This window comes from Dendropsophus ebraccatus, chromosome 3, assembly GCF_027789765.1.
Source record: "Dendropsophus ebraccatus isolate aDenEbr1 chromosome 3, aDenEbr1.pat, whole genome shotgun sequence".
NCBI lineage: Eukaryota > Metazoa > Chordata > Amphibia > Anura > Hylidae > Dendropsophus > Dendropsophus ebraccatus.
Window position 1 is genome coordinate 120,505,736 of NC_091456.1, and position 17,540 is coordinate 120,523,275.

Below are 17,540 nucleotides of genomic sequence, written 5' to 3' on the forward strand. Positions count from 1 at the left end.
GGGGACAGAAGCACCATGCCTCGTCTAGAAGTGAGGGGGGCAGGGGCAGAGCCGGGGGACAGAAGCACCATGCCTCTTCTAGCACTGAGGGGGGCAGGGGCAGAGCTGGGGGACAGAAGCACCATGCCTCTTCCAGCAGTGAGGGGGGCAGGGGCAGAGCTGGGGGACAGAAGTACCATGCCTCTTCTAGCAATGAGAGGGGCAGAGCCAGGGGACAGAAGCACCATGCCTCTTCCAGCAGTGAGGAGAGCTTTAGGCTAGCAATGCACAATGATTCTGCTAGCAGTAAGGAAAGCTTGGGAAGGAGACCCAATTCTTACACTCTGGAATGGCAAAGGAGAAAGAGAAACCGTGCCCATACTGGTCCGGAGTGCAAGAGAGGAAGCCGGATTCATGCTCAGTCCAGCAGTCCAGAAATTCAGGGAAGGAGGAGGCATCATTCCAAATCTAGCTGTGAAAAAATCTCCAGAAAAACACATTCCACTTGCAAAGATAGTGTTGGAAAAAGGAGACATCGATCCCGCTCTAACAGTGAGGAGGACTACAGGCAAAAAGACGTCAATTTCGGATTGAAAAAGGACATCTCCCATAATAGCATTCGGAAAAGGTCTAAGCAAAGAAAGCACCGTGATCGTTCCAAAAGTCAGGAACACTTTGAGAAAGAACATCGGCATAGAAGTTCCAGGAGTGAAGAAAAGCACAAGAAAATGTGTAGGAAATCCAGGTAAGGGCTATAAATGAAAAGCTTGTGTGCATTAAGGCATTGTTCACATGGCCATAATATAGCTCTGCATTGTATGGAGCAGTAATGGCACTCCCATGGATCCTGATTTAGCTCTTAAAGGGGTTGTCCGGCGATAAAAAATTATTCACAGAATAAGGGTACAAACCCACTTGACGTATTTGCTGCGTGAATCAGTCTTAAAAATAAGCAGGCAAAACGCAGGTTGGCTTTATACAATTGTTTTGCGTTAAAATACGCAATTGCGTATTTTTGAAGCGTGAAGCTACATGCGTTTTTCGCACAGGTTGCTAACAACTGATGCTTTGCTAACAACAAGCTTCACGCTTCAAAAATACGCAATTGCGTATTTTAACGCAGAACGATTGTATAAAGCCAACCTGCGTTTTGCCTGCTTATTTTTAAGACTGATTCGCGCAGCAAAAACGTCAAGTGGGTTTGTACCCTAACACACATTACAAAGTTATACAACTTTGTAATGTATGTTATGTCTGTGAATGGCCCCCTTCCCCGTGTCCCACCACCCCCCACCCGTGTACCCGGAAGTGTGGTGCGCTATACATACCTGTCACGTGCCGACCAAGGTCTCCGATCCTCAGCAGTGACGTCTTCTTCGGGCTCTTCCCGAGTGCTGGCCGCCCTCTGCAGCGTCATCCGAAGCTCAGCCGCGATTGGCTGAGCATAACTGTGCTCAGCCAATCGCGGCTGATGACGCGGCCACGTCATTAGCTGCTCAGCTGCGATTGGCTGAGCACAGTTATGCTCAGCCAATCGCGGCTGAGCTTCGGATGACGCTGCAGAGGGCGCCCAGCACTCGGGAAGATCCGCTGGCCGCTCGAAGAAGACGTCACTGCTGAGGATCGGAGACCGTGGTCGGCACGTGACAGGTATGTATAGCGCACCACACTTCCGGGTACACGGGTGGGGGGGTGGTGGGACACGGGGAAGGGGGCCATTCACAGACATAACATACATTACAAAGTTGTATAACTTTGTAATGTGTGTTATTCTGTGAATAATTTTTTATCGCCGGACAACCCCTTTAAAGGGGTTATCCAGTGAAAATATTTTTCTTTCAAATCAACTGATATCAGAAAGTTATATAGGTTTGTAATTTACTTCTATAAAAAAAAAGTCTTCCCATACTTTTTAGCTATTATATGTCCTGCAGGAAATGTTTTATTTTCAGTCTGACACAGTGCTCTCTGCTGACATCTCTGGCCGAGACAGTAACTTTGTCTCGGTTTTCTATGAATCCCTGTAGAAAACCTCTCCTGCTCTGGACAGTTCCTGTCTCGGAGAGATATCCAGAGATATCAGCAGAGAGCACTGTGTCAGACTAAAAAAAAAAAAAAGTATGGGAGGATTTTTTAGTAGAAGTAAATTACAAATCTATATAACTTTCTGACACCAGTTGATTTGAAAGAGAAAGATTTTTGCTGGACAACCCCTTTAAAGGGAATGTACCATGCCTGCTGCAGACTTAGCATGTTCAAACACACACGCACAGACTGCTGCAGACACACACACACGGCCTACTGCATTCGTAGAAAGTACACACAAACACTAGGCCTGCTGCTGCAGCAGCTATAGAGAACACACACAAACATGCAACCTGCTGCAGCCTTAAATGGAATCTGTCAGCTCCTGGGCCCTACCTAAGGTGCTGACAGTGTGCTGTAGCTTACAGCCCCCAGTGAGCATGGTGCCTTTTTGGTAATTTTCCGTGCAGTGGATTATGTGCAATCTTATGTCACAGAACAGTTGTTCGTGCCACACTCTGGCATGTATCCTCCTCCCTCTTCATGAATAATCAATGCTGCCCGGCCTCCTGCTCGCTCAGCTGTCAGGTTGCAGATCAGTCCTCTGTAGGCAGTTTATGTCTAAAAAGAAACACTCCGGTATAATTGAATCTCTTCTCCCTAATGTGTTGGAGCTGTGGTCTAGGGGTAACTCACCTGTCTAGAGACCTGCCAGCAGTTCATTCTTTGGTTCGAATGCCCTGATGGAAATTAAAGTGACTGTACCACCAGTCCCAGGCTGAAGCACTGGAGGCGGGCCGACCCACCCTTAGTGGGAGGAAACCCCGCCCCTCTATGATAGGGTTCCATTGATTCTAATGGAGTCACGTCATGGAGGGGCTGGAGTTTCTTCCCATTAAGGGTGGGTCAGCCAGCCTCCAGTGCTTCAGCCTGGGCCTGGTGGTACAGTCACTTTAAATGTCTTTTTTTCTAATTTTATCATTTTTTAGGCTATGTTCACACACAGTATTTTTGCTCAGTATTTTGCAACCAAAACCAGAAGTGGATTGAAAACACAGAAAGGCTGATCACACACTGTTGAAATTGAGTGGAATAGCCTTAAAAATGATACAATAATGAGAAAAAAGACCTCTATTTAATTTCCATCAGGGGATTCAACCAGAGAATAAACTGCTGGCAGGTCTCCAGACAGGTGAGTTACCCCTAGACCACAGCTCCAACACATTAGGGAGAAGAGATTTAATTATACCTGAGAGTTTTTTCAGAAATAAACTGCCATAGAGGACAGAGGCCAGACAGCTTTGATTATTTATGAAGAGGGGGGCGGATGCATGCCAGAGTGTGGCACGAACAACTGCTCTGTGACTCTTTAGTACAGTAGGAGACATAAGATTGTACATAATCCGCTGCACGGAAAATTACCAAAACAGCACAATGCTCACTGGGGGCTGCCAGCTACAGCACACTGTCAGCACCTCAGGTATGGCCCAGGAGCTGACAGATTCCCTTTAACACACACATTCTGCTGCAGCCATAGTGTTCACACACACATTCTTCTGCAGCCATAGCACACACACATAGCCTGCTGAAGCCATAGCTCACTGAAGAAACTTCTCCCAGTCTTCTTGCCATTATCATTTGGATCCTTCATTCTCAGAGACTTAGGCTGCATTCCCACGTTCCGTGATCCTGACGGATCACGGACGTGGAATGCATGTACCGGAGTCCCCCCGCGCCCGGACAGCATCTGTAATTAGATGCTGGGAGCGGGGGAGACTGTATCCATAAGGGCCGCGCTGTAGTAACAGCATCGCGCGGCTGATTCATTACAGCGCGGCGCTTATGAATATAGTCTCCCCCGCTCCCAGCATCTAATTACAGATGCTGTCGGGTGCGGGGGGACTCCGGTACATGCATTCCACGTCCGTGATCCGTCAGGATCACGGAACGTGGGAATGCAGCCTTTATTATATGCCATGGAGAGGCCAAAGTACAGTGTAGGGTCAATCCCGGCATGAGGCCACCTTATTGTGGTGGGAAGGCTCACACATTTTTGTGTGTTTACAATTTCAGCCATAGCAACGTGAATAGTGTTTTAGGAGAGCTGACCAAATTTGTCTTTTTGCAGAGAATAAAAAATGTACAGTATTGAGGTCCTCAAGGATAGTTAGAGAAAGGATAAATTGGTTGGTAAAGGAGGTTGTATCTTGTATATTTGGAAATTAAATGTTTACATGTGTTAAAATGTGTAAATGTGTTAAAATATATAAACAAGCAATTTATTTTATAAAAACAGCATAATTATCATAATGCACAACAAGATAATGGAAGACTAGTTCTGGTACCAGAAACTGATGAAAAATAAAAGAATCAAAAACAGTCTGTTAAGACATCTGATGCAGAAAATATAAAAATGCACAGTGTAAGAATAAAAATAAATGGATATGGATAAAAAAATGACGACCAGGTTATAAGCAAAAAAATTAATAAAGAAGAAAAAGGGAGAGAAAATTAAATACAAGAATGCACATATGAAAAAATCATGAAAAAATTGTGTGTGAGTCTATAGAGATGATCTCATTCATCTAACTTAAAGGGGTTATCCAACGCTACAAAAACATGGCCACTTTTCCCCCTACTGTTGTCTCCATTTCAGGTGTGGTTTGCAATTAAGCTCCATTTACTTTAATGGAACTGAGTTTCAAAACCCCACCCAATCTGGAGACCACAGTAGGGGGAAAGTGGCCATGTTTTTGTAGCGCTGGATAACCCCTTTAATGATTGCTGATGCCGTGGTGTTGGAACAGTGATGTCTAGAACTCTAGATAATTGATGTCTAGATAGTTCATGGCAGCGACATGTAGATAATTCTCAGCAGCGGTTTGCAGATAATGTGTTCCTTCAATTATAATTGCAGAATATTCAATACAAACTGGTTAACAGTTTATAAGATTAATGGTAAGTTCATAGGGTAAATTAGTTCATAAGCGCAAGTGATAGATGAATTATGTGAGAGCTGATTTATGTTTCAGCTCACAGGCTGTGTAACTTCTTAGTAGGCAAGCAGTATTGAGCTGTAGTTAGTCGTTTTGTATCATGTAGTGATATTTTGTAACGCTGCTTGATTGGTAATCAACAGTAAATGTATCACTTACAGTCCGGTGTCAGACACCTCTCACCCGTCTGACGCTGTAGACTGGTCTTAGGTGATGATGGGTCTGTTCGGGGAATCCCTTCTGTGGAGTGGTCTTCCTTTAGGCTGTCAAACGACTACTGCGTTGTCTGACGCTCAATAAATAATGTTGATGTCCTGCGCTTGCGCAGAGTGCGTTATTGACTGCGGGGCCTCGTGGAATTTTTGGCGCTAATTTTCAAATCGTGCTGCTTATTAGTAGTAAATTGTTTAGATGAATGGATATGATCAAATCCACAAATAAAGTTCTTATGATACTATAAAAGGATGGCTGGACACGTTTCGATTCCCTCTTGGCATCTTTATCAACAGCAAAAAAGGTAATGGTTCTATGGGGAAAAAAGCTTGTGTATTTATGCAAACAGCATCTGGCCTGATTGGTCCTTCCTTGAGTGGGGTCGGGCTTGCTGAAAAATGTGGAATGGATTGTTTTTATTTGTGTTTATAATTACCTATATATCCTATAACAAATCGGAGTTGGCTATAAGAAATAGTGGCCAGGACAAGTATGGATTAAAACAAGTGTAGTAGTATATCGATCATACATAATAAAATAGCATAATAAAATAATATAACATATCCATACATTTTATATAATATTTGTCTTAAATCATGAATAAAATAACCCTATAAAGGTGATAAATAGTAGGTTAGTGGTAAAATATTTATAGATATAACATGCATAAAAATCATGAAATGGATAGAGTGTGTATAATGAAATATAAAGAGAGTACAATTTGTTGAGCCTTTTATGTATTTATAAACTTGTAAATATAAATGTGTGAATGGATGAGTAAATAAATGAGTTTGTATTTTTATAAAACCTTGAAGGAAGAGATATTGTGATTGGCTGGATGTTAATAGAAGCATTCCGTGACTTTGTATTACACAAGCGGCTAAAACAACAATGGGACATTAAAAGTTTATCCCATTACCTAGAACTGGACCTAATACCTAAAGGTCTTACATTGTATAAACACGCAGCCAATGATCTTACCAATGAAGAATTCAGTAACAAATGGGGCACCTTTTTGAATCTCTTCATGGCCTTTTGGGAATCTTCCACCTAGGGCTGGGCGATATTGGCCAAAATCAATATCGCGGTTTATCGCACACGTAGCCGCGGTAACGATAATTGAACGATAATTCTGACACGCCACTTTTGTAAGCCACACCCCTTTTGCAAGCCACACCTACTTGCCATGCCAAAGGGGCAATATTTTGATTCACAAAAGTGAAAAAAATAACTCACTTAGCAGCAACACAAGGCAGAGCCATTTAGTGCATACTAGTTATTACAGTATAGGGGCACGGCGCACAGTATAGGGGCACGGCGCACAGTATAGGGGCACGGCGCACAGTATATGCACAGTATAGGGGCACGGCGCACAGTATACTGTATGCACAGTATAGGGGCACGGCGCACAGTATATGCACAGTATAGGGGCACGGCGCACAGTATACTGTATGCACAGTATAGGGGCACGGCGCACAGTATATGCACAGTATTGGGGCACAGCACAGTATTTGGGCACAGTATAGGGGCACAGCGCAGTATATGCACAGTATAGGGGCAGAGCGCAGTATATGCACAGTATAGGGGCACAGCACAGTATAGGGGCAGAGCGCAGTATATGCACAGTATAGGGGCACAGCACAGTATAGGGGCACAGCGCAGTATATGCACAGTATAGGGGCACAGCGCACAGTATATGCACAGTATTGGGGCACGGCGCACAGTATATGCACAGTATAGGGGCACAGCGCAGTATATGCACAGTATAGGGGCACAGCACAGTATTTGGGCACAGTATAGGGGCACAGCGCAGTATATGCACAGTATAGGGGCACAGCGCAGTATATGCACAGTATAGGGGCACAGCACAGTATATGCACAGTATAGGGGCACAGCACAGTATATGCACAGTATAGGGGCACAGCGCAGTATATGCACAGTATTGGGGCACGGCGCACAGTATATGCACAGTATAGGGGCACAGCAAAGTATTTGGGCACAGTATAGGGGCACAGCACAGTATTTGGGCACAGTATAGGGGCACAGCGCAGTATATGCACAGTATAGGGGCACAGCGCAGTATATGCACAGTATAGGGGCACAGCACAGTATTTGGGCACAGTATAGGGGCACAGCGCAGTATATGCACAGTTAGGGCTGGGCGATATTGGCCAAAATCAATATCGCGGTTTATCGCACACGTAGCCGCGGTAACGATAATTGAACGATAATTCTGACACGCCCCTTTTGTAAGCCACACCCCTTTTGCAAGCCACACCTACTTGCCATGCCAAAGTGGCAATATTTTGATTCACAAAAGTGAAAAAAATAACTCACTTAGCAGCAACACAAGGCAGAGCCATTTAGTGCATACTAGTTATTACAGTATAGGGGCACGGCGCACAGTATATGCACAGTATAGGGGCACGGCGCACAGTATAGGCACAGTATAGGGGCACGGCGCACAGTATATGCACAGTATAGGGGCACGGCGCACAGTATATGCACAGTATAGGGGCACGGCGCACAGTATACTGTATGCACAGTATAGGGGCACGGCGCACAGTATATGCACAGTATAGGGGCACGGCGCACAGTATACTGTATGCACAGTATAGGGGCACGGCGCACAGTATACTGTATGCACAGTATAGGGGCACGGCGCACCGTATATGCACAGTATAGGGGCACGGCGCACAGTATATGCACAGTATTGGGGCACAGCACAGTATTTGGGCACAGTATAGGGGCACAGCGCAGTATATGCACAGTATAGGGGCACGGCGCACAGTATATGCACAGTATAGGGGCACGGCGCACAGTATAGGCACAGTATACGGGCACGGCGCACAGTATATGCACAGTATAGGGGCACGGCGCACAGTATATGCACAGTATAGGGGCACGGCGCACAGTATACTGTATGCACAGTATAGGGGCACGGCGCACAGTATATGCACAGTATAGGGGCACGGCGCACAGTATATGCACAGTATAGGGGCACGGCGCACAGTATATGCACAGTATTGGGGCACAGCACAGTATTTGGGCACAGTATAGGGGCACAGCGCAGTATATGCACAGTATAGGGGCACAGCACAGTATAGGGGCACAGCGCAGTATATGCACAGTATAGGGGCACAGCACAGTATATGCACAGTATTGGGGCACAGCGCACAGTATATGCACAGTATTGGGGCACGGCGCACAGTATATGCACAGTATAGGGGCACAGCGCAGTATATGCACAGTATAGGGGCACAGCACAGTATTTGGGCACAGTATAGGGGCACAGCGCAGTATATGCACAGTATAGGGGCACAGCGCAGTATATGCACAGTATAGGGGTACAGCACAGTATAGGGGCACAGCGCAGTATATGCACAATATAGGGGCACAGCACAGTATATGCACAGTATAGGGGCACAGCGCAGTATATGCACAGTATTGGGGCACGGCGCACAGTATATGCACAGTATAGGGGCACAGCACAGTATTTGGGCACAGTATAGGGGCACAGCACAGTATTTGGGCACAGTATAGGGGCACAGTGCAGTATATGCACAGTATAGGGGCACAGCGCAGTATATGCACAGTATAGGGGCACAGCACAGTATTTGGGCACAGTATAGGGGCACGGCGCACAGTATATGCACAGTATAGGGGCACGGCGCACAGTATACTGTATGCACAGTATAGGGGCACGGCGCACAGTATATGCACAGTATAGGGGCACGGCGCACAGTATACTGTATGCACAGTATAGGGGCACGGCGCACAGTATACTGTATGCACAGTATAGGGGCACGGCGCACCGTATATGCACAGTATAGGGGCACGGCGCACAGTATATGCACAGTATTGGGGCACAGCACAGTATTTGGGCACAGTATAGGGGCACAGCGCAGTATATGCACAGTATAGGGGCACGGCGCACAGTATATGCACAGTATAGGGGCACGGCGCACAGTATAGGCACAGTATACGGGCACGGCGCACAGTATATGCACAGTATAGGGGCACGGCGCACAGTATATGCACAGTATAGGGGCACGGCGCACAGTATACTGTATGCACAGTATAGGGGCACGGCGCACAGTATATGCACAGTATAGGGGCACGGCGCACAGTATATGCACAGTATAGGGGCACGGCGCACAGTATATGCACAGTATTGGGGCACAGCACAGTATTTGGGCACAGTATAGGGGCACAGCGCAGTATATGCACAGTATAGGGGCACAGCACAGTATAGGGGCACAGCGCAGTATATGCACAGTATAGGGGCACAGCACAGTATATGCACAGTATTGGGGCACAGCGCACAGTATATGCACAGTATAGGGGCACGGCGCACAGTATATGCACAGTATAGGGGCACAGCGCAGTATATGCACAGTATAGGGGCACAGCACAGTATTTGGGCACAGTATAGGGGCACAGCGCAGTATATGCACAGTATAGGGGCACAGCGCAGTATATGCACAGTATAGGGGTACAGCACAGTATAGGGGCACAGCGCAGTATATGCACAATATAGGGGCACAGCACAGTATATGCACAGTATAGGGGCACAGCGCAGTATATGCACAGTATTGGGGCACGGCGCACAGTATATGCACAGTATAGGGGCACAGCAAAGTATTTGGGCACAGTATAGGGGCACAGCACAGTATTTGGGCACAGTATAGGGGCACAGTGCAGTATATGCACAGTATAGGGGCACAGCGCAGTATATGCACAGTATAGGGGCACAGCACAGTATTTGGGCACAGTATAGGGGCACAGCGCAGTATATGCACAGTATAGGGGCTCAGCACAGTATAGGGGCACAGCGCAGTATATGCACAGTATAGGGGCACAGCACAGTATATGCACAGTATAGGGGCACAGCACACAGTATATGCACAGTATTGGGGCACGGCGCACAGTATAGGGGCACAGCGCAGTATATGCACAGTATAGGGGCACAGCACAGTATAGGGGCACAGCGCAGTATATGCACAGTATAGGGGCACAGCACAGTATATGCACAGTATAGGGGCACAGCGCAGTATATGCACAGTATAGGGGCACAGCGCAGTATTTGGGCACTTACAGCTCCTGCAGACACCAGGGACAGGCTGAGGGCAAACAGCAGCTCCAGCACCTGGGCACTGGGCACATACAAGGAGAAGAGGATCTGCAGGGGCTGGCAGCTGCTTCCTTCCTGCGGGGTAGTGACAGCTCTAGATCGCAGTACCATCTTCTACAGGTTCTCTCCCTTGGGCTACTCCCGCTCTCCGCGCTCTGATGGGACAGGTGCTGGGTGGGGAGGGGCTCTGATTGGACAGGCCGGGACGGGTGCATGGAGAAGGGCATAGCGCGCTCTGATGGGACAGGCAGCGTGGGGAAGCATGACGCGCTCTGTCGGGCAGGAGGGGGTGCGCTCTGTCATGCCGCGCACGGAGATGGGGGGGGGAGGCGCGCTGTCATGCCGGGCTCTGAAGTATGGGCATCCCTGCACAGACGGCACACGGGGTCGGGGGTCGCGCTCTGTCATGTCGGCCTCCCTGCACAGAGAGCACACTAATTCACTGCTCACGGCTCAGGCGGGGAAAGCGTGAAAATACCGCACATACCGTCCTGGCAATGTTGAGGTCGGTTAACCAACGCCAGAGACGGTATCGGTATTTTCACGGTATACCGCCCAGCCCTACTTCCACCATCACACATCACCTCAATACACAACTATTATGTTGGGAACGATATATTGATGACGTTATACTAATCTGGAAAGGCTCTGACATAGAATTAACCGGAAAGGCTTTGACATAGAATTAACCGATTTCATATCCTCACTTAACAACAACTGTTTCAATCTTAAATTCACTCCATATATTAGCAACCAACATATAGACTTTCTTGATCTTACCATTTCAGTACAGAACAAGTTGACCTGCCACACATATACAAAACCCACGGCAAAGGACAGGTACATCCTATTCTCCAGCTGCCACCTGCCAAGATGGCTTTTGAACATCCCTTCTAGCCAGTTTAGACGTTTAAAGCGTAATTGTACATCAGAGGATACGTTCTGTAAGGAAGCAGCACTACTTACCATACAATTTAAAGCTAAAACATTTCCAGACAACACTATACTTAATTCATACACCAAAATCAAGAACACCGAAAGATCAACATATTTCACAGAAAAAGAACCTACCCCACAATCTCTCTCTACAGAAAACACACCTTAAATCATTCTACCATATAACCCACACTACAGAAAAATTGAAAAGATTATACAAAAGAACTGGCCTATCCTCTGCCAGGACAAAGCATTAGCACCCCTACTACCTCAGAAGCCACCAATTGTATTCTCCAAAGCCCCCAATCTGGGATTGAAAGTAGCTCCTACCATCAAAAATCCTTCACAAAAACAACCAACCTAGTCTTGGCTATCCACTCAGGGCTTTTATAGATGCGGGATGTGCTCTTGTTGCAAGCACACAAAATTCCCAAAAAAGACATCCAAAGTGTCCTCCACTTCTAATGACTATACATGGAATATAAGAAAACTGCTGACCTGCCAAACCAAAGGTGTCATATTCATGATACAATGCCCATGCTCTAAGCAAAATATTGGACGAACAAAAAGACATCTTAAGACTCGTTTTCATGAGCATTTTTACAACATACAAAAATGCAACGATAAACGTCCTCTATCCTCTCATTTTTAACAACATCACAATTTTGACACTTCAGGTATCCAGTTTTCTGCACTACAGACAGTAAAGCCAAGCTGGAGAGGGGGCGACTATATTACAGCCATGTCTAGAGCTGAATCTAGATTTATCTACGACTTTGACACAGTAGCTCCAAAGGGTCTAAATGAGGAACTAGAGATCTTTGGTTTCATCTGATTCATTTCCAGGCCTCTGGGGCCCTTTTCCACGGCCCGTCACCTGCCAGGCTGTCTATCAGCGCGGTGACTGACCCTGCGGTTGGTTCCTAGGGGCCCATCCATTCTTCTATTAACATCCAGCCAATCACGATATCTCTTCCTTCAAGGTTTTATAAAAATACAAACTCTTTTTATTAACTCTTCCATTTACACATTTATATTTACAAGTTTATGAATACATAAAAGGCTCAATAAATTGTGCTCTCTTTATATTTCATTATACACACTCTATACATTTCATGATTTTTATGCATGCTATATCTATAAATATTTTACCACTAACCTACTATTTATCACCTTTTTAGGGTTATTTTCTTCATGATTTAAGACAAATATTATATAAAATGTATGGATATGTTATATTTTATTATGCTATTTTATTATGTATGAAAGATATACTACTACACTTGTTTTAATCCATACCTGTCCTAGCCACTATTTGTTTTAGCCAACTCTGATTTGTTATAGGATATATAGGTAATTATAAACACAGATAAAAACAATCCATTCCACATTTTTCAGCAAGCCCGACCCCACTCAAGGAAGGACCAATCAGGCCAGATGCTGTTTGCATAAATACGCAATATTTTTTCCCCATAGAACCATTACCTTTTTTGCTGTTGATAAAGATGCCAAGAGAGAATCGAAACGTGTCCAGCCATCCTTTTATACTATCATAAGAACTATATTTGTGCATTTGATCATATCCATTCATCTAAAAATTTACTACGAATAAGCAGCATGATTTGAAAATTGGCGCCAAAAATTCCACGAGGTCCCGCGGTCAATAATCCACTCTGCGCAAGCGCAGGACATCAACGCTATTTATTGAACGTCAGACAACGCAGCAGCCGTTTGACAGCCTGAAGGAAGACCACTCCACAGGAGGGATTCCCCGAACAGACCAGTCTACAGCATCAGACGGGTGAGAGGTGTCTCTGACACCGGACTCTTAAGTGATACATTTACTGTTGATTACCAATCAAGCAGTGTTACAAAATATCACTACATGATACAAAACGACTAACTACGGCTCAATACGGCTTGCCTACTAAGAAGTTACACAGCCAGTGAGCTGAAACATAAATTAGCTCTCACATAATTCATCTATCACTTGCGCTTATAAACAAATTCACCCTATGAACTTACCATTAATCTTATAAACTGTTAACCAATTTGTATTGAATATACTGCAATTATAATTGAAGGAACATATCTGCAAACTGCTGCTGAGGATTATCTACATACCGCTGCTGAGTATTATCTACATGTCGCTGCCGTGAACTATCTAGACATCACTGTTCCAACACCATGGCATCAGTAATTATTAAGTTAGATGAATTAGATAATCTCTATGGACTCACTCACAATTTTATCATATGTGCATTCTTGTATTTAATGTTTTTTCTCTCTCTTTTTCTTCTTTATTAATTTTTTGCTTATCACCTGGTCGTCATTTTTTTTATCTATTTATTTTTATTCTTACACACTGCATTTTTATATTTTCTGCATCAGATGTCTTAACAGATACTTTTATTTTTCGTCAGTTTCTGGTACCAGAACTAGTCTTCCATATCTCCACTACTACACCCTACCTAGATGGAGGCACAAAGAAGATCTCCTATACTATATGGGGCACAGAGTAGCACATTTTTGGAAGAACTACTTATATGGGGCACAAAGGGGGCTTGTCTACTACATGAGAGCACAGGGGGAGCACTGTTACACTGGGAAGCAATATAGTTGTTGTCTCAATCGTCATTAAAATAGTATCTGACGCTACAAGGAGAAAAATGTTCTGTTTATTTAGCAAACAGAAAAAAAAAAAAAAATAATATATATATATATTTTTTTAATTTTTTTTTAACTCCTATTACCAGCTATAATATGATTGCTATGCATTTGCAGTGTTATATATATGAACTTTTTTTTGTTATTTTTGTTTTTGTTTAAAGGTCTATTTCTCGTGAAAGGAGGAAAGCTGGAAAGAGGAACATTGAAAAACATAAAAGCAACATGTCTTCCTCAGAGGATGAGAGGAGCAAAACACAAAAAACACAGCGAAAATCAAGGTCAAAGTGCTCAGTGTCCTCTATCTCCTCTTCATCTCCAGCCAGATCTCAGAGCCCAAGTGATTTATTTAATGCAGGCTTGACTCTGCAGGAATGTTTAAAACTAAAGGAGGAGAAAAAGAAAAAAAAAGAGATTATGAAAGCAATGGAAACTCCAGAGGAAAAAAGAGCGAGACGTTTAGCCAAGAAAGAAGCCAAAGAGCGAAAGAAGCGAGAGAAGATGGGTTGGGGAGAGGAGTATATGGGATACACTAATACAGACAACCCATTTGGAGATAATAATCTACTAGGCACCTTCATCTGGAGTAAGGTTAGATCAATGTTTCTGAACCTTTTCAAGCAGCCCCTAGCAACGGGATGCTTTCAATGAGTACCCCCAACAAAGCTAAATTATGTTAATAACATATCGAAGAGATGAGCGAACCGGGTTTGGGTTCGAGTCTATCCGAACCCGAACGATCGGCATTTGATTAGCTGCACTTGAATAAAGCCCTAAGGCTATGTGGAAAACATGGATATAGTCATTGGCTTTATCCATGTTTTCCAGACAACCTTAGAGCTTTATCCAAGTTCAGCAGCCACCGCTAATCAAATGCCGATCGTTCGGGTTCGAATGGACTCGAACCCGAACCCGGTTCGCTCATCTCTAATCCTAATACAAATACTTTATTCACGTACAGACAGTGTTTTTAGCCACAAATATTATTAATGGCCTGTGGCTGTTGAAATATTGTTCTCTGTACTTCAAAAAAGTGTGAATTGAAAATCTGGTGTCTTGGATCCAGCTATATATTGATACAGAAATTGTGGTGCTTTTTGTATATTTGCATACTTCTGAATTAGGCCCCGTGCACACAAAGCAAGAGCGGCAGAATTGTCCGCCGTGGAATGCCACCAGCCTCCGTGTCATAATGACACACTATGGGAGGCTCGTGTGCTGCATATCTCAGCACTGAAGAATGAACATGTGAGTGGAGAGAAGAGCCACACGAGCCTCCCATAGAGTGTCATTGTGACACGGAGGCTGGCGGAATTCCGACGCTCTTGCTCTGTGTGCACTGAGCCTTATAGCATTTTTTATATTAAAAAAATTATAAATCATTATTATATTTTTTTTATGTTATTATAACACCATAGTGCATAAATAAATACTGATCTACTTGTAGTAAACAGATAATGCAATATAAGGCTATATTCACATGCTGTAAATGGCCGGTCTCTGCAAAGATCATCCCGGCTGGTACTAAAGTACCGGCCAGATGATCTATCCTGCCGCTGTGATCTGATGCGGGCGCATCCATGCGTGCCCGCATCAGAACTCCCTACAGCACACTACGAAGCTAGCGGCCGCTCATTTCACAGTGTGCACTGACAGAGCTTTCTGTGGCCGCTATTCAGTGACATGTCAGTTGTTTGCGGCGCCGCTAGGAATCCCGGCCAGAGCATGTACCATGTGTATACGCTCCAGCCAGGATCCCATAGACAGCAAGCCAACGTATTTTTTCGTATTAACAACGGCCGTAGAAATACAAAAAATATGTTGTGTGAACATAGCCTAAACATAAATGCTTTTCTGCCAGTGACCAACATCACACAGACTCAGCCCCCATTCAATTCTAAGGCCCAAAGGTAGTTGGATAGTGACTATGTTTAAATAATTTATTTTTACGGATACAAGTTTTTACTCAAAAGTGCGGTGTGCTAATCTTTTGAGTGAAAACTCAAAAGTGTGGAAAATCAGTTGAATAACTAGCTGATAAAATTTGAACCATGGAAGTAAATTGGTTCCTTAGCGGTCTGTGAAATGTTCTTTTGGACAGCCTTAAAGGGGTTATCCAGCGCTACAAAACATGGCCACTTTTCCCCCTCCAGTTCAGGTGCGGTTTGCAATTAAGCTCCATTTACTTCAATGGAACTGAGTTTTAAAACCCCACCCGAACTGGAAACATCAGTAGGGGGAAAGTGGCCATGTTTTTGTAGCGCTGGATAACCCCTTTAAATGGAATAAAACCTCGGCCATGCATAATTTTAAATAGGCATTGTCACTCCAAATAACTTTTGGCATGTCTTTGCTACTTAACTTTTTTGTTTACATGACCTAGTTGGCACCGACGCATAGATCCGGATGTGGCTGGTTTTGTGACATATATGCAAATAGGGCTGCTCTATGCACTGGAGGCTGCCCAGCGTACCCCCAGTTAGTGATGTCACAATACCAGTATTTTGAGTTCGATACCAATACTTGATTTTTTATTTCGATACTCGATGACTGTGGTGTGCGAGATAATTTTTTGAAATGTGATCTGCAGTGTTATTCGGTATCACGTTTGTATATAGGTGACCGTTTGATCACTTTTTTTTTTAATGAATTTTTTGGGGGGTTGTGATGTGACCAAAAATCAGCTATGTTGTTCTTGGCTATTTTAGCGCTTACCTTGTTTACTGTGATCATTTTATAGTTTGGGCAATAACACTTCAGCTATCAGGCTATGCTGAGGGTTGTAGTTGTGTAGTAGTTGTGTAATATTTCAGCTATCAGGGTATGCTGGGGGTAGTGACTATTTTCAGGTGGTTTTCCACACGTGTACATGTTTGACTTGAACACGTGTACATATGGGAAATGAACCAATAATTAGCTGACCACATTCGGCCCATTGAAGCATCTTTCTATGCACCTTAATTGCATCTGACAGATTCACAGCCAGGATGTGTGCGCATAGCCTAATATGGTCACACACATGTGAACTCCAGGGGGATCGCTGTGAGTGATGATCAATCCCTGTACAGCACTATAGAATATCAGCATATTCTATAGTGCTGTACAGGGATTGATAATCACTATATAAAGGACATAGTGTTCTGCAACAGTCACATGGCATCACTATGGGGTCAGCAGGGGCAGGGGTCAGCACACAGAGAATATAGCTGGCGCTCAGCTAGCTGCCAGCCGTGTTCTCTGCACTATACTCTATTGTTAAGCTGCGTTATTAGGCAGCTTAACAAAGTATCGATACCAGGAAATCCTGGTACGAACCATATTTTTTTGCTCTAAATATCGATAGTAGTATCGATATTTCATCCGACATGGAGATAGAGGAGTGGCTGCACATCACACCTATGGCTGATACTAATGCTGCTAAGCCTATTTAAAAAAAACAACTTCAGGATGTTGGAATATGAATTGATCAAGCCATATCGCCCCGTGTACCAACGTGCAGGTCTCCTGGTTCACACGGGTCCCTACGCTAACTCAACACCATGGCGGTCAGTGACCGCCACCCCCGCAAAGCATGCACATGCAGGGAAGGA

General features: G+C 44.5%; 1 protein-coding gene across 1 annotated transcript in view; it reads left to right on the top strand.

Moving 5' to 3' along the window:
* The first annotated feature begins 129 nt into the window (after nt 1-129).
* Nucleotides 130-17,540, top strand: part of CACTIN (cactin, spliceosome C complex subunit) — an 83,496-nt gene continuing 66,085 nt past the window's right edge. Inside the window, exons 1-2 of the mRNA XM_069964541.1 lie at nt 130-724; nt 14,115-14,541. Of these exons, the coding sequence (XP_069820642.1) occupies nt 264-724; nt 14,115-14,541 (888 nt within the window). The 5' untranslated portion in view covers nt 130-263. The remainder of the gene's footprint in view (nt 725-14,114; nt 14,542-17,540) is intronic.